At 52.3% G+C, this 18076-nt stretch overlaps 1 protein-coding gene across 3 annotated transcripts in view; it reads left to right on the top strand.

Annotated features, from left to right (window-relative positions):
- Positions 1-12494, top strand: part of PHF2 (PHD finger protein 2) — a 78851-nt gene extending 66357 nt beyond the window's left edge. The window contains exons 18-23 of one of the 3 annotated variants that reach the window (XM_071550910.1): positions 3520-3797; positions 6421-6516; positions 7388-7497; positions 8623-8884; positions 8960-9016; positions 11365-12494. In XM_071550910.1, the coding sequence (XP_071407011.1) occupies positions 3520-3797; positions 6421-6516; positions 7388-7497; positions 8623-8884; positions 8960-9016; positions 11365-11453 (892 nt within the window). In that variant the 3' untranslated portion in view covers positions 11454-12494. The remainder of the gene's footprint in view (positions 1-3519; positions 3798-6420; positions 6517-7387; positions 7498-8622; positions 8885-8959; positions 9017-11364) is intronic. The other 2 variants (XM_071550911.1, XM_071550912.1) reach the window with 2 other exon arrangements.
- Positions 12495-18076: the final 5582 nt, after the last annotated feature.

Here is an 18076-nt window from a genome sequence, read left to right as displayed (position 1 = left end):
GCCTAAGGCTGTCCATGCTGACTGGGTGTGTTCCTGTCCCCATCACCTGCTCTGGCGCCTGCTGTCAAACCTGGGTTGGTACCATGGTCTCCCCTGAGCCTCCTTTTCTCCAGGCTGAGCACCCCCAGCTCCCTCAGCCACCCCTGGTGCTCCAGACTCTTAGAATCATAGAATCATAGAGTCGATTGGGTTGAAAAAGACCTCTGAGATCATCAAGTCCAACCCTTGGTCCAACTCCAGTCCCTTTACCAGATCATAACACTCAGTGCCACGGCCAATCTCAGTTTCAAAACCTCCAGGGATGGGGAATCCACCCCCTCTCTGGGCAGCCCATTCCAATGCCTGAGCACTCTCTCTGCAAAGAATTTTTTTCTGATCTCCAACTTCAGTTTCCTCTGGCAGAGCTTGAGCCCATCGTGCCCCCTTGTCCTATTGCTGAGTGCCTGGGAGAAGAGACCAACCCCCACCTGGCCAGAACTTCCCTTCAGTCAGTTCTAGACAGTGCTGAGGTTACCTCTGAGCCTCCTCTTCTCCAGGCTGAACACTCCCAGCTTCCTCAGCCTCTCCCCACAGCACTTGTGCTCCAGTCCCTTCACCAGCCTTGTTGCTCTTCTCTGACCCTGCTCCAGCACCTCAATCTCTTTCCTGCACTGAGGGGCCCAGAACTGAACACAACACTCAAGGTGTGGCCTCCCCAAGGCAGAGTCCAGGGGAAAGGTCACTGCCCTGGGCCTGCTGGCCACGCTATTTTTGATCCAGGCCAGAATCCCATTGGCCTTCTTGGCCACCTGGGCACACTGTTGGCTCCTGTTGAGCTTCCTGTCCCTCAGTGCCCCCAGGTCCCTTTCTGCCTGGCTGCTCTCCAGCCACTCTGTGCCCAGCCTGTAGCGCTGCAGGGGGTTGGTGTGGCCAAAGGGCAGGACCTGCACTTGGCCTTGTTGAACTTCATCCCATTGGAATCAGCCCATCTCTCAAGTCTATCCAGATCCCTCTGCAGAGCCCTCCTGCCTTCCAGCAGGTCGTCACTCCCTCACAACTTGGTGTCATCAGCAAATTTGCTGATGATGGACTCAATCCCCTCATCTAAATCATCACTAAAGATGTTAAATAGGGCTGGACCCAACACAGACTCCTGGGGAACACCACTAGTGACCGGCCACCAGCTGGACACAGCCCTGTTCACCAGAACTCTCTGGGCCTGGTCCTCCAGCCAGCTCCTAATCCAGGAGAGGGTACACCTGTCCAAGCCATGGCTTACCAGCTTTTCCAGGAGTATATTATGGGAGACAGTGTCAAAGGCCTTGCTGAAGTCTAGATGGACCACAGCTCTGTTCCCTTCCCTGGACATGCTCCAGCACCTCAAGGTCTTTCTTATCACGAAGGGCCCAAAACTGACCCCAGGGTTTGAAGTGGTGTCTCACCAGTGCCCAGCACAAGGGGACAGTCACTGCCCTGGTCCTGCTGCCACATCACTACAAGCCAAATAAGGGCACAAACCTCTGCCAATCAGTTTGTTAAAGTGTCCTTTTCTCTGCATCCACACTAGCATTTATCAGCCTGAAGACAGGAACACAAGGCTGCTGGTGTTGAGGCAGGTCTGAGCTATCACCCAGTGCCACCTCTCTGTGTTTGCAGGTAGATGCAGGATTAGGAGCAGGGGCAGAAACACTCTTGTTGCTTTGTTCTTGGTGCCATGCTCTTATAAAATGGTTTTTAAAGCCCAAATTGTAACTCACTGATAGTTTACTTTCATAAATGTTTTTTTTTAAAATAGTTGCTCAAGCTACAGAAAGGGGATACAACTCTTTCAGAGCTTCAGTATAGCTTCCTGAGTCTTCTTGATTTTTTTTTTGGCTCAGAAAACTGAAATACTCCTGATGGAAGCACACCAGGCCCATGCCCTTATGAGAAACACTCTGCCCCAGTGCAGCTTTGAGACATTTCACTCATTTCAGGTTGGAGTTTAACCACTGGTTTTGATCATATCCCAACACTCATTTGTTGAGGTTTGTGTTGCTTAAGGCAGTTCCTCTCTGATTTGCCCATTTAGTGGTCAGTGTTTGATGGTCTGTTTGAAGTGTTTTGAGAGTCCAGTGTTTGGAAAAACAGTTTAGGGAAAAAGACTGAAAGAAAATATGTTGATTCCGTATAGATGGTGCAGAATATGCCTTTCCCAGGGAGAAGGCAAAGGGGAAGGCATGGCATCAAAGGGATTTAAATGGGTCTTTCCTAAACAAGTTTTTTGGTGTTCTTCTCTTTGTTGGGTTGTGAACACCAGCCTTAACTCATTTTCAGGATTATTTATAAATGCCATTAGTGCCCTAAAACTTCCATTATGTCTTCTATGTTACTCTCTCCTGAGCCCAAACTAAGCTCAAGTAGGAGAAAGCTACGTGGTCCTGCTAATTCTCTTGGGAAGGGCTGTATGCTTGTGGCTTCTGTTGCATAGCTGTTGCCACAGCAAGGTTTTTTTGCATTTCACTACTTGCCCAGACTCCAAAGTTCTGGAAATACTGGATGATGTGTTCTGCCTGTCACAGAATTAATGTCTGGCATTCTCTGGTGAGATTATCACTCTTCTGTGTTCATCTCCGTAGTGAGGAGGGCACTTTCCCACCTCCCTAAGTGAGTGCCAGACAGAATTTTCTCTTCATTTGACCTCAGCCTACTCTAGGAACTCAGTAGATGTGCTGTGTCTGCTGACATCAGGCAACAAAATAACAACAGCAAGTCCAAGGGAATCCATATCTCTCCAGTATCCCTTGTAATCCATCCATCCCACACCCACCTCAGAAAACCCTTCCGATGCACTGCAGAAACCTCTCAGGTTACTTGTGCCCCATCCTGTGGCTCTTCCAGCAGATACTGGAGTGGTGACAGCCTCTGGTGTGAGCTGGGGCCTGTGACCATAAAATTCCTTTTAGTTGTTCATGTTCTTTTTTGTTTATATGGAGCAGACCCCCCATGACATCCCCTGTCAGTGCTGATGCACAAGCTCTCCTTTTACAGGAGCTGGTAGTACAGATTATAAATAATATTATTAAAATACAATTATGATGATGATGATTTGGTAGTATAGATAAATAACATTATTAAATATATATACAAATAATATTATTAAATGATGATGATGATGATGATGATGATGATGATGGTGATGATGATGATGACAGTTGGTAGTAGAGACACTGCACTGATGGGAATGCTGTTATGGGCTTTGGAAAGTTCCCCAAGGCCCTCCCAGAGCAATGACAGCCCCCAAGGACCTGCCCAGCTGTGCCCAGCCAAGTGGTGCTTATCTCCCTGGCTTCTGGGGCATCACCCCCACATCTGAGGTGCTGTCTGCGGTACTGCTGCACCATATAATTGCCCTCTATCCCTGGTGGTGTGTCCAGCTACTCAAAGGAATCAGGGAATCTATTTTAGCACAAACGTGCTGTGAGAGGAATGGGCTGTCTATGAGGGTTGGTGTTTCTGGGGTCACTGATGGCTCCTGTGTTTCTCTCTGTGTCCCCACAGCCAGCCACCCGCTTCCCCCAGCACACAGGAAGCCATCCAGGGCATGCTGTCCATGGCAAACCTCCAGGCCTCAGAGTCCTGCCTTCAGACATCATGGGGCACCAACCAGGCGAAGAATAACTCCATCTCCACACAGAACTCCAAAAAAACGGGGGGTAGTGGCAACAAAAACTCTGGGAAACGGTTACTGAAGAAAAGCACAAAGAACAGCATCGACATGGAGGATTATGATGAAGATCAGGACCACCTGGATGCCTGTTTTAAGGACTCGGATTATGGTGAGTGGGGAGGAGGCAGAGTTGCCTGGGGCTGCATGGACACGGTGAGTGGGGAGGAGGCAGAGCATTCCTGGGGCTGCATGGACACAGTGAGTGGGGAGGAGGCAGAGCATTCCTGGGGCTGCATGGACACGGTGAGTGGGGAGGAGGCAGAGCATTCCTGGGGCTGCATGGACACGGTGAGTGGGGAGGAGGCAGAGCATTCCTGGGGCTGCATGGACACAGTGAGTGGGGAGGAGGCAGAGCATTCCTGGGGCTGCATGGACACGGTGAGTGGGGAGGAGACAGAGCATTCCTGGGGCTGCATGGACACGGTGAGTGGGGAGGAGGCAGAGCATTCCTGGGGCTGCATGGACACGGTGAGTGGGGAGGAGGCAGAGCATTCCTGGGGCTGCATGGACACGGTGAGTGGGGAGGAGACAGAGCATTCCTGGGGCTGCATGGACACGGTGAGTGGGGAGGAGGCAGAGCATTCCTGGGGCTGCATGGACACGGTGAGTGGGGAGGAGGCAGAGCATTCCTGGGGCTGCATGGACACTGTGCATGTTTGCAATCCCCATCGCTCGTGGCCGCTTCCTACTGCTCCACTGCGCTGGCCTCAGTGGTTGGGTGAGGAGGAGTTTTCATAGCACAGGGGCTGCACCACAAACCCAGCCAAGACCCTGTGACAACACCTACATGCAGAGCCCCTGGTGGTGAGCCACCCAGGCAGGTTGGATTTGAGGTCTGGAAAAATGAGAAGCTCTCAAGAAATATGAAAAGCCCCTGAAACTGTGGTGGTTGGCTGAGAAACAGGAGACAGTCCCAGAAATGTAGGTCAGGTACTTGTGACAGAAATGTCCCTGTCTGCTCAATGGCAATGGAACCTCTAGCTGAGAGTGAGAAGTTGAATTTGTATATGGTAAAGGGATCCAATGCTATTTTGAGTGCTGGCAGAGAAGGCCAAACAGCTGCACCAGAAATGGGCACAAAGCCAGTTTGCACCAGTTATATCAGTGCTGCCATAGTTATCATGGAATGGTTTGGGTAGGAAAGGATCTTTAAGGACCACCTAGTTCCACATCCTGCCATGGGCAGGGACACCTTCCACTAGACCAGGTTGCTCCAAAGTCCCATCCAACTTGGCCTTGGACACTTGCAGGGATGGAGCAGCCACAGCTTCTCTGGGCAACCTGTGCCAAGGCCTTCCCACCCTCACAGGGAGGAATTCCTTCCCAATATCCCATCTAACCCTGCCCTCTGGCAGTGGGAAGCCATTCCCCTTTGTGCTGTCCCTCCAGGCCCCTGACCAAAGTCCCTCTCTTGGAGGTCTTTTAGGCACTGGAAGGGGCTCTCAGGTCTCCCTGGAGCCTTCTCTTCTCCAGGCTGAAGAATAATCTGCAGGACCATTTTTGAGTATAAATGAGGAAATGAAGACAAGTAATAAAGTGAAGGCTGATAGGAACTAAGAAACCTGAAGTGCCCAGGAGGGCAAGAACTTGGGGGTTGCTGCACAGCAGGAGAGTCTCTCTGTGTGTTTAGGACTCCCTGGCAAGCGTGACCATCAGAAGTCATTTGCTACAGTTGGAAAAGTGAAGTGTGTCTTTTCAGATCATTAATAGAGCTGCCAGAGAGAAACAGGGCTGCTGTGACACGTTTCAGGAGGCACTGCATGCACTGGGATGCACTGGGACTGCTGGACATTCTTTGTGAAAGGGTGGCACAGGACTGTTGTTGACAGATGCCATGTGTGAACAGGCTCTACTTTCCTGAGGGGCAGATTTGCTCCCTATGTCTGTGCTGCCAGTGAAAGGAAAGTGGATGTGAGCAGACTGGGTCTGCAGAGGTTCTGCCAGTGCCACATCTGATCCACAGACTTCTGGTGTCCATGGCCATGTGCCCCAGTAATGCCAATACCATGGATGGAACAAATGGCAACTGGCAAGAAAATGAAATGCATGTGAAAAAAAACAACAGAAACTTCTCAGAACAGGCTGGGGAAAAGTTTGGCGTTTATCTCAGAGGGCTGTGAAGAGGCCTTTGGTAGAATGGCTCAGCTTCATCTAGAGAAGAGGAGACTGAGGTCAGAGGCCATCAGGGTCTGCAGCTTCTCCGAAGGGGCAGCTCCAGCCTCTGCTCTCTGTGACCAGTGACAGGACTCAGGGAAGGGCTGAAGCTGTGTCAGGGCAGATTTAGATTTGATAATCAGGAAAAGATTCTTTCCCCAGAGGGTCGTTGGGCATTTAACATGCTCCCCAGGGCAGTGGTCACAGCCCCGAGGCTGGCAGAGCTCCAGGAGCATTTGGACAATGCTCACAGGGACAGGGTGGGATTGTTGGGGTGTCTGTGCAGGGCCAGGAGTTGAATTCCATGATCCTTGTAGGTCCCTTCCAGTTCAGGAGATTCTGTGATTATAGAGTACCCTAAAAGTATCCAGTGACAGTTTAATGACAGCAGCTCCCATGAGCAGTGTGTGAATGAGAGCAGAGGGAAGTTCTCTGAAAGTCACAGCTATGTCACCCTCACTGGCACTTCGGGGACCAGCCAGATGTGGTGCCTGTGGTCACTGCACCTGGACCTGGGCCTCTCTGTAGGGCAGAGCTGTTTCCCACACTGAAACTATTGCCTTTGTTTCCTACTGTAGTTTACCCTTCTCTCGAATCAGATGAAGATAATCCAGTTTTCAAATCCCGATCAAAGAAAAGGAAAAGTTCAGATGATGCCCCTTACAGTCCAACGGGTAAGTCCATGTGGTCTGTGCTGCCCAGACTCAGGCTAAGTCATGCAGGTCCCTAAAACCCAGCCACTTTTCCAGAAGTTTGAAAACTGAAACACCACAACTACTGATTTCTTTATCACATGAAGGATTAACCCTTTCCAGCACAGTGGGAGGTGATCCATGCACTGGGATTCCTGCTGAGCAGTGTTAGCCTTCCTCCCTTAATCAGCTGTCAGGAAAAAGCATTCCTTAATTGGTTTATTTTTCCTCACACTCTTGGTGGTTGATCAATTGGTGGCCACCTCAGCAGTAGTGTAACAGTGAAACCCCAGATACCCGAGTAGCCATGGATGTTAGGTGTTGACTGTGGGAATAGTGAGAGTGAGTGGGAATAGTCTCCTCCAGCCTCAGGCAAAGCTGGGTGAGCTTGTTGGGGCTCACCAGAGGCAGTGACAGGCAAGAGGGTCCTTAGACCCATTTGTTGTGGCCCATGAGCAGGGGACCCTCCACGGAGTGCTTTGTGTGTGACAAGCAGCCCATGTCTCATCAGCTTATGGCACTGCATGTCCTCTCCCACGAAGGGGTGAGCACCATCCATTGGAAATGATGCTGGAGTTTCTCATACCCATAATGTGGGCACAGACCCACACAGCTTTGGCTTTAGGTGGCCATGGAGTTGCTCAGCTGTGTGACATCTCTATCAGCAGCTTCTCCCCACACTGCTGTGCCCAGAGGCTGTTGGCACCTCTGCCCTCAGTTGCACCCTGGGAAGGGACAGGCAGAGGCTGCGCCGTGCCCATCTCTCCCTGCTGAGGAGGGCAGAGCTCCCCTGCCCCTGTGCTGCTCCCACAGGCATATTCCTCCCCCTCACCTGCCTCTGCTTTCCTTGCAGCACGAGTTGGCCCCTCAGTGCCTCGGCAAGACAGACCAGTGAGAGAAGGCACAAGAGTCGCCTCCATCGAAACTGGACTTGCTGCCGCCGCAGCCAAGTTGTCACAGCAGGTGAGAGGCTGCTTGGGCAGTAGGAGCTGTCAGGAAAGGAGAGCCCTGACCCCCAGCAGAGCCAAGCCCCAGTGCAGTGCCAGCCCTCCGCAGTGCCCAGGGACACGAGGCTCAACAGTCCCAGGGGAAATAAATGGGATCAAAGCCCAAGAGGTCACAACACACCTGACCACACCTCAGGGTGACAAGTGACAGAGCAAAAGTGTAGGGAGGGATGAGGGAGTGAGAATGGCTACTAGGATAGGATAGGAAGAGACTGCCCAAAGGAGTATATTCGGTGTGTATTTGAGTGCCTGACCGGTGTGATTGCAGATCAGGTGCTGGAAAGTGTCAGGATTTGCTTCCAAAGACTTGGTGCACTGTGGGTGGTTATAGGTCAATTTAGCACAGGTACTGGGGCATTTTGGGTCTTGGTAAGTGTCCAGTGTCTGAAGGGGTCAGGTAGGCCCCATAAAGGTTGCATGAGGCACTAAGGTGACAAGGTTTGCTGGAGGAAGGTTGGTGAGGCACCTCAGCAAGTTGGTGGAGATGTAGGTTGTGGTGGCTTTGGGCTTCTGCAATGTGGACTGTTGAGAAGAGCTTTAAGGATGGTGGCAGGTTTTCATCAAGAAGCAACTGAAAATAGGCAAGGGACTCGGGATGGTGGCAGATCGCTGTCCTCATGGTGCACATGTCCAGGTGCAGTTACAGATCAGGAGATGACGTGTGTGTCCTTGCAGGAAGCAGAGGCTGAATCAGTGGGATGTTTAATATCCTCCATGCTGTTGTGAAAGGGTGTGAAGATCCCTGAAGATAGGAGGTGCCAGTTTTTTTGGAAGATGGAAAGCTTTGCTCATGCTGCTTCCCACTGCCGTGCCAGGGCAGTGTCAGTGTGGCCCTGCCTGGCACTGCTTGCTGCAGTGCCAATGAATGAGGAGGCTCTGCCCAGGGCATGGACGTTGAGGCACGAGAGGCAAACTTGTGTGCAGCTGTGAGCGAGACGGTGTCAGAACACCCCCGAGCGCTTGCCTGTGGCCAACTCCATGGGGTTTCTTTGTATCAGGACCCCAAGCAACGCCGCTGGCCCTTGCCCTAGCTAAAGGTCTTCTGAGGATTAATTTGAGCTTCATCTTTGTCATTTTAAAGGAGGAACAAAAAGGCAAGAAGAAAAAAAATACCAAAAAGAAGCTGTCAGCCCCCAACGCAAGCAAAGCGGCTCAGGAAGGCGACTCGCCCGAGCCCAAGCTGGAGTCACAGGCCAGCAGCCTCACAGATCACGAGTACACCGCAGGGGCCAGCACCTTTGGGGTCGCCCAGCCCAACAGGGGATCGCAGCCGATGGCACCCGGTGTCTTCCTCACACAGAGGAGACCCTCATCATCCTCGCAGAACAATGCCTCTGCCAAAGGTACCAGGAAACGCCGGGGGTGTGGTGTAGGAGTGGGGAAGGGTGAAGCCATCATGTAATCCATGCCTTTTGCAGGGCCTTCACATGCCGTGTGTGCCGTGGGGATGCAGAAGTGCAGACCTTTGGATGCAGGTCAGATCTGGTCAGAGATAGGTCCCTTGGCCTCAGCTGTCCTGGCTCTGGGGGGCCAAAGCGGTGTTTTGCTGCGGGGCTGTTGGTGGCAGGGTGTGAGGCATCCCAAGGCAGGAGCATTGCTGAGCATGGCCCGAGCTCATGAGGAACACCCACAGTCACGTCCCAGCCCAAGCTGTCTGATGGAGCCTTGTCCAGGGGAAGATGCAACCATGAAGGCTGTTCTGCCCAGAGCAGTGCAGCACTGTGGTGATGGCAGTGGTTGTACACCAGTCTTGTGCTGAGTTCCCTGAGGACATTCCTCCCAGGCAGTGTATGGCAGGGCATGCCTCAAGAGAGAGTATGGAGAGTTGCCTCAAGAGAGCAGAGGAATATCAGACCTTGGGAGTAATACAGGTACAGCCAAAGTCGGGAGAGAGGAAGAGGTTTCTTGATGTCTGTCATAGGGAAAGTGCAACTAAGCTGAGGTTGTCCTGGACTCTGGACTAGTACTTCTGTTCTCCATTTGAACTTGGCTCAGGAGGCTGAGGCAGGGTGTGGGACAGCCACTCCATAGCCTGAGGATTGTGCGAGGTACCACTGGGACAAGTGAGGCAACGTGGCAGATGTTTCCTGAATTCCCTATATTTGAGTGGAGCAGACTAGAGGTAGTGCACAGTATCCTGGCAGTTTGGATGGACCATAAAGGAGGATGTGTGTAGCCTGTGGTAGGTGCTGAGTTTCAGCAAGGAGCTGGTAGTACCTGTGGCTCTCTGCAGAGCCAAAGTGGCAGGAACGTGTTTGCTTGGAATTGTGCCTTTGTGGTGAAATGGTGGCATTAGGGATAGACATCCAAGGCAGTGGAAAATGTAGTGGGAAGATGATCCATCAGATCCAGATGCCTATGGAGCCAAAGCCTAGTGTGGCTGGTGAGCTGGTCAGCACAGCAGAGCATCATGCAGGGAGCCTGGCCAGGCATGTGGATCCCACCCTTCCCATGGGATCTCTCAGTCCTCAAAGGAAGGAAGCGGTCGTTGCCAAGAGAGAGAGAGAGGCAGGACGTGGAGCACCATCAGGTCTTCTGTGCAGAGTCTTGGGACAGCTGGAGGCTCTGAGGGCATTACAGAGCATCCCAGTTGGAGCACAGGAGAATCCTGAGCGGGGGGACCACCAGGTTCAGCATCACTGGGAATGAAGGCACTATGGAAGGTGATGGTGGGATGTAGCAGAATCAGGGCGCTCGAGAACCTCCTCAGGGAAGGTCTCAGCCTTACAGAGTAATGTGAAAGGATGACAAATGAGAAAACTTCTGTGAAAAGTGTCTCCCACACTGTCACAGTCTTTGGGGCACTTAATGCAGCTGGGACCATTGGAGGGGAGCTGAGTCCCTGCAGGAAGCACACTCCACTGACCCTATGGCAGATGGGGGGAAGGGGAGAGACTGCCTGGGTTTATGCCCAGCAGTGCCCAGGCAGTTCCTGGCCGTAAGGTGGTAGCTGTGGAGCAGCCCCAGTGCCAGGACCAGGACACAGGGAGCATAGAGCTCACCAAACCCCGTCAGTCGTGTGTGGGGGCCAGGCTCCTGGAGGTGATGTCCTGTATGTCTGTGTGTCTGTGCCTGTGCCTGTTTATGTGCCTGTGTGTGCGCGCGCGCGTGCATGTGTGTATGTTTCCAGCACACCCCCAGCAAGACTGGATGCAGGTGGTCTGTTGGGCACAGAAAGGGAGGACAAGGAGAAATGTGGAGATGTGTTGGTACGTGAGTTGGTCTCAGTGCAGTGGGTGAGAGATTAGGCATCCTTGGGACAGTGCTTGTCCCAGGACTTGCAGTGGCATGTGAGCTCAGCATCCCTGTGCCACATGTTTTCTGTAGAGGAAATCAGAAAGGTGCCCAGAGATCCCTGAGGAGCCTGCAGGTGTGAGGAGCTGTCTGTATGTCTGTGTGTATGTGCAGTCTCTCCCTGAGGTGCGGGATGGCACTGCTGTGGCAGGGTTTGACTGTCACCCTGTGGACAAACAGGTGACCATAAGCAGTGAGCTAGGCAGGTGAGGACATGGGACAGCAGGGCTGACACTGCAGAGGCAGGAGGGTCCCCAGCAGTGAGGGGTGAGCTGCATGCACAGGGGGGATGTGTCTCTGGGGGTGGGTGGGCAGTGTGTCCCAGCTGTGCCAGAGCTGGTTCTCCAGGGGCTCTGCTCCTCTCCAAGCCCTGCCCGATGGCCTGAGGGTGGTGGTGGGTGCTGGGTGTCCTTGAAGGTGCCAGGCAGGGCTGGCAGGGGGGCCACGGGGGCAGGAGGCAGCGGGAGGGTGGCCTGTGGGGTGGTGTGGGGTGGCATGGGCCCTCACCCCGACCCCGCTCTGCTTCCAGGGAAGCGCACGAAGAAGGGGATGGCCACGGCCAAGCAGCGGCTCGGCAAGATCCTGAAGATCCACCGGAATGGGAAGCTGCTGCTCTAGTGGCTCCGGGTACTCTGCCACCCAGCTCTGGGCCACCACCACAATAATCCCTTTAACTTTCAGCGGTCGGACTGTACAGAATCCTGCTATAAATATTTTTTAATATAGATGTCCTTTCTCAGAGTGCTGAGAGCGACTAGCTGCAAAAAGTTAATACTAATCTCGGCCCCAGAGGAGCGTGTCGGTCCCTCTGCTCCGGCACCGGCACTGACCCGGCTCCGAGCCTTGGCCCCTCTGCCCGCCCAGCTCCGGGCAGGACAGGCGCCCACGGCTGGAGCGGTGGCAAAGCCAGGACAGCGGGAAGGGCCACGAGGGCTCGTGGCGGGCAGGACCACGGGGCAGCCGAGACGTCGGGCTGGGAGGCGGCGGGCGCGCTTCTCAGGCACCCCCTGCCACCCCGCCGCACTCCCGGACCCCCTTTTCCTAGAATGTAGCTTGTACATAGCTTTTGGAATAACCACCGCTGGGTTTTTATACGGGGAGGGTCTCTCCGGGCGCCGCCCGCCGGTACCAGCTCTTTGCGTAACTTCTTGTACGAGGAGGGAGACAGTTATTTTACTAGCACCTTGTGGAGTGTTTCCGTGTTTTGTGACGATGTAATTTATTAATGTTTGTAGCTTTTTATATTTGTACATTTCTTATGGGCTTTGTTTATATACACACATTACCGGGGCGCGGCGCCCGCGGGGAACCAGAGCCACCCGCCACCGTGGGCCAGGGCCATCGGGGCCACCGCCAGGGCCACCAGCGCCACCACCAGGGCCACCACCAGGGCCACCACAGCCACGCCGGCCTGGGCGTCGCGCCAGCTTTTTTTATTATGATTATTATTATTAGTATTATTATTTTTTCGCGACATGTACATTTCTAACAAAGTTTATTGTGGCTATCTATCTATGACGGTGTTTTATTTACCGATTCATATCAAATGCTCTTGTATCGACTTCACAAAATCTTAAGTAAACCTAGAGCAAAATTTAAAAAAAGAAGGAAAAAAGAAAAAAAAAGAAGGCAAAGTAAAACTATTTCAGGTTTTGTACACAATTGCCTGGGCCTGGCCTTTTTGTGGGGTTGGTGAAGGAGGGGTGGGGAGGCAGCCAGGGGGCCCCTGAGAATGGGTTGGAGGAGCAAACTGGGACCCACGGCTGGGACAGGTGTGTGGGGGGCTCTGCTGCCAGTCCCCTGTGTGCTCCCCAACTCCCTTACAGACCTGTGCTTGCTGCAGTGCCACGAGAAGCCCTGGCTCATTGGACTTAGTCTTGAGTGTCCCAGTAAGATACCGCATGGTCCTTAGTTGTCACAGAGAGACTGAACATGATACCCACTGACGTGCAACCTGCAGTTCTCTTTGCTGTTCCACCTCCCACACCTGGCCCCTGCTCTTGGACACATTGTGCTGGCAGTGGCAGCCTGTTCCCTCTGACAGCCCCTGCAACTCAGCAGTGCAGGGTCCCCTGCCTCCAGGTAAGTGTTGTGTGGCCTTACCCCAACCATGTTGTATCTGCTTATGGGATGGCAATTACACGATGGGATAGAATCACAGTCATGGAATCACAGAATGGTTTACAATGGGAGGGACCTTAAAGACAATCTTGTTCCAACCGTCCTGCCATGGGCAGGGACACCTTCCACTAGCCCAGTCTGCTCCAAACCCTGTCCAACCTGGCCTTGGACACTTCCAGGGATGGGGCAGCCACTGGTTGTGTGACTGTGTCCTCCTGAAGTCAAAAGTGCTCTGTGTTCTTCCTTCATGGATATTGATTGAGCACTGATAGAGAAATGGGGAGTTGGCTCTTCCCATATTCCCATCCAGCATCCCCCAGTGCTCCAACAGCACGGGACAGATAAAACCCCACCCAGCCATGACGCCTGCAGAGATGCGCTGGCGGTCTCAGGTGACCGTCATGCCATGGCACTGCTCACCTCGGAGGCTGCAGACACCGCTCGCTCATTCCCCGCTGTCGGGGCTTCGGAGCTGCTCCTGCAAGACATCCCTGCGGGGCCAGTGTGGGCTGGGGATGAGGCGGCTGGTGGCAATATCGAGACATCGCCAGCTGGGGGAGTTCACAGTTCAGGAAATGGGACCCGTTGTGGTGGAACCTCCCGAGCACCTCTCGAGGCTTGGCGAGTCGAGCAGCGCTTCCCCTTCGTAAAATATCCCGAGATGGAAAGGACTAGCAAGGATCACCAGCTGTGACTGGTGACAGCGAGCACCCACCTGGTGTACCCACTGCAGGGCTCTGGCTTGTGAAGCAGCCTCACCCACGGGAGAAGAGCTTGGAGGCTACACCCTGAAGGAACCGTGTGCTGCCAAACCAGAACAGAGATGCCACTCCCATCCAGGGACAAGAGGTGACATTGCTGTGCCAGCTGCCCTGGGCAGGAGCCCAGGGCTGGCACAGGGACCTGAGCGCCCACATCTCTGGCTGTCACAGAATTCCCTCTGGAAGCACAGGCAGGAGAACCCAAACATGTCACCGTGACCAACACCTCAGCCTGTCCTCCTTCACACCTGCAATGGCTTTTCCAGGGGCACAGGCTGTCCACAGGCAACACGGCTCTGGGGTGTTCCTGCTGAGGGATGGTGCTCAGCCTCACAGCCCAAGGTGCCAGGCATGATGCCAGCCACGTCTTCAGCTGGTAGACAGTGTGGATTCCAATACATGCACTGTGGCCATAAGAAGTTTGAACAGTGTCACTGCACTTCCCAAACCATTCCTTACCCTGTCTTATCCATAGCCAGAAACAGGGTTTGAGACAGATGCTGCAAACATCCTTTGCATGCTGTTTTTGGGTATTTAGCATCATCACAGAATAGTTTGAGTTGGAAGGGACCTTTAAAGGTCATCAAGGGACCCTTTAAAGGTCATCTAGTCCAACCCCACCACCCATTCTGGGCAACCATTTCCATTATGGTGTTTCAGCAGGGACCTGACTTCTTGGGCTGCTGGAGGCTGCTTAACATTTCACTCCTGGTGAACCTTGGCTTTTCAGCCTTCTCCCCAGGAAGAACACACAGAGGCTCATGGCAAGTCCGTGATTCTGTCCAGTCACTTCAAATCTCTTGCCTAGTTCCTGGGTTCTCCCTGCTGTCTTTGCCTCCATGGGGTTTTGCCCTTCCTCTGTTTCCCCATGCAGTTCATATCTTTCCCTTATACATTTCCACAATAGTTGATGGGGGATGTAGCTTGATCCTGGCATTCCCCATGCATGTTTGTGGAAGTGTGGTGCAGTCTCCATCTCCACAGTGGGGCTGCTGACCCTGTGCAGTTACCACCATTGCCAGGCAGCTCCCATTCTTCTGCTCAAACATGCTCCAGGGGGTATGTATTTGACAAGTTCTTATCCTACACAACTGTGATATGAAAGCCAGAGCAGAGACAGGAGAACTGGGGTGGGGTGGTGGGCATCCCAGTTCACCTTCTGGCTGGCTTGGTGCATCCTATCAGGACAGCAGCCTCGTGGTGACATAGGCACAAGGGAAGCCTGGCCCAGGTCCCACCTCTCCAGCTCCTCTGCAGGGTCCTCCAGCAACGAGAGCTCTTCAGGTGCCAGTGAGACAGAAAAGCCACGTTTCTATTTTCTCTTACAATGCCTCATGCTGGAAATACAGCTCTGGGCTGAGCCAGCCCCTCTGCTTTGCCCCTGAGCCTGGCAAATGCTGCTCGCTCCACACCAGCATGGGAATGCTTTGTGTGACCCACAGGAATTGGAGAGGCCACAGAGTATTCCACACTGGTTCCTGCTGAGTAGGCTGAGGACACCTAATGCACTCATGGTCTTCCACTGTTCTCCATGGCTGCTGTACTGAGCACTTTGTCAGGTGAAACTCATAATTGTTTTTTTCCTGGCGTGGAGCTGTGTCTTGGATTGAGCTGGCAAAATGCCAACTGTCCAACACAGAGAGAAAGCTTCCCTCCCACCCACTGAGAAAAGGGAGAAAGGGAAAAAAAACCCTAGAAACTCAAACTAGTTTTATGCTTAAACTAACTATATATATTTATACAGAAAAGAGAAAATTAAGAGTAACAATATAACACACACAAGTTAGAAATAACAAGATGTAACTCCCCACTCCCCACTGAAAACAGATTCTATCACTGTAGATCTATAAGCACCTTAAAAGACACCCAGGAAGAAAGAGAAAGTATAACAACAAAACGTTTCTACTTCCCTGAATTCAAACAAAATGCAAGTAGCGGCAGCCACAGCAAGGCCCACTTCAGCAGGAAAGCTGCAGCGTGTCCTGCTTTTACATTGGCTGTGATGGAACTGACCAAACACCTCCCACTCCTGCACTCATATCGGTTTGCGTCATCTGATATGAAATATCTCCCTGGTTACTTAGCCAGGCGATACCTGTCTCTCCCAATCAACGCAGATTCCTTGAGCCTGCTAAATTGAGGCCTAACTAAAACTACCACAGTGGGCCTGGGAAATTGCCATTTTTCAGCCAAGAATTGAAGACGGATGAAGATTCCTCCCAGGGAAATGTGCTAGGACACAAAGACCTTGGTGCTATTTGAGTGTTGGTGAAGGAGCATCATTGGCACCTGAGAGCCGAAGGGGCCAACCTTTTATTTTGGCACAAAGCTCAATCGTTCCTTGACACCAGTGGGTCTGGGAAATTGCCATTTTTCAGCCAAGAATTAAAGACAGACGAAGATTCCTCACAAGGAAAGGTGCCAGGGCACCTAAGGTATTGGTTTTTTTAGAGTGGTAATGAAATTGCATCACTGGCACCTCAGTGTCAAAGGGTATCAGAACACAAAAGTCTTCTTGCTTTTAGAGAGTGAATGAAGACCAAGATCATGCACCTGAAATATCAGGCATGCAGCATTCTTTCTTGGTGAAAAGAACAATTGTTCCTTAAAAGAATCTAATCTGCCAAATTGTCATTTAAAAACACCATGCCCTGCCAAGGAGTGAAACAGTTGTTTCCTGCCAGAAAGAAGGTATCAGGACACAAATTTCTTAGGGCTTTGGAAAGTGAATCATGTGCATCTGAGATCCAGGCCTGGAGCTTTCTCTCTTAGCGAAAAGCACAATCGCTCCTTAGGAGAAGCTAATCTCCCAAAGTGTAGTTTAAAAGTACTGAGCTCTGCCAAGAAGTGAAACAGCATTGTTCCTGAAGGTGCTGGAGGTCAGGCCTTTGAGTCTCAAGCCCTGTCCCCCAGAGCTGTCCCCAAAAGGCTCCCAGGCATTTCGGCTAGACATGTCCCAGCTTCCTAAGGGCAGGATGACCCCGGGAACAAAGGCAAGAGCTCTTCTTGCCCAGCCCCTGGTGCCATCTCTGAGCTAATGCTGTCCTGCAGGCTTCCAGGGAAGCCCTTCTTGGTGTCTCAGAGCTCCTGCGGTGGAAGACGCTGCAGCGCCTGCTGAAGAGAGAGCGGCTGTGGGAGCTGGGAGCGTGCTTGGTAGGGACAAGCCCCAGGGCCCAGGCTGGGGGAGGGCTGTCCCCGACCTGTGTCTGGGCTGTGGGCTCTGTAGCTGAGCAGGCCTGGAGCTGCATCCTTGTTTCTGCCCTCAAGAACAGACCCTGAGGTCTCTTCTCCAGGCCCCTGTCCCCTGCCTGCACCCAGCAGGACAGGAGGGCTCTCAGTACCAGGGGGAGCTGGCAGGAGGCGCTGCTCCGGTCAAGTCCGTGGCAAGCCTTGAGAGGCATCCCTTGTTCTCTCTGCAGCTGAAGAAGAGCAGGAGCAGGACTGAAGAGTACCTGCAGCAGAGCCTGCCATACCTGCAGGACCCTCAGAATGACGTGCGCCTGGCGGCCGTCAGGTTCATCAGTGAGTCGCAGCCCCTCTGGTGCCTCTTTGGGCAGCTTGGCCACTGTCCTGCTGCTGCAGCAGTAACGAGGGGCAGCTCTGTGGCTGCCCCAGCCCCGGCCACCCTGGGCAGGGCCTTGACCTCCCTGGGCCAGTCCTTGCTCAGCCTTGCTCAGTCCTCAAGTTTATCATGGTCCAGACAAAATAACAAACTGTTTTATTCTGTCTCCACTTTTAACCCACTTTTTCCTTCCTCATAGACCATTTTCAAATAAATCAAAGAAATTGAGTTCCTACTGACTTGGCACACAGCCTGATAAAACTGCATACAAATTTGGGCTCATGGCAGAGCAGAATTACAAAGGAGATTTTTCTGAGGTTCTGACATGCTTTTTATACAACACAGTAAGCCCAAAATCTAAAAGAAATTAGATTATTACACAAAATGTAACAGAGCTGTGGAATTCTTCTTGAGAGATTCAATTTAAAAAAGCAAACAAAAACAATGACAGCAAAAAACCCCAAGAAATTTGTGGAAGAAATCTTTCAAAAGAGAAGACCTCTGTATCTTGCTTACCTGACTCTTACATTCTTCCCTAGTCATCTGACACTGGCCCCTGTTGAAGTTACAGTATTAAGTGAAATAGTCCCTTTGACTCATCCAATTAAATATGTTCTGAGTTCTGGTCATAAATTAGACATCCAAAATGTAAGCAGGAATAGTTCTATTAACCTGTATTTGTTTCACTCAAATTAATCTTGTCTGACAAACAACACTTGTAACCCTGCCTGACATGAGAGCATTTTAGGATTTGGTGCACCTGTATGATTTGAATCATACATATTCATTGTAGCAAA

Source organism: Pithys albifrons, chromosome 3, assembly GCF_047495875.1.
Source record: "Pithys albifrons albifrons isolate INPA30051 chromosome 3, PitAlb_v1, whole genome shotgun sequence".
Taxonomy (NCBI): Eukaryota; Metazoa; Chordata; class Aves; order Passeriformes; family Thamnophilidae; genus Pithys; species Pithys albifrons.
The sequence above is the reverse complement of the archived record's forward strand: the minus strand, read 5'-3'. Positions and strand labels throughout refer to the sequence as shown.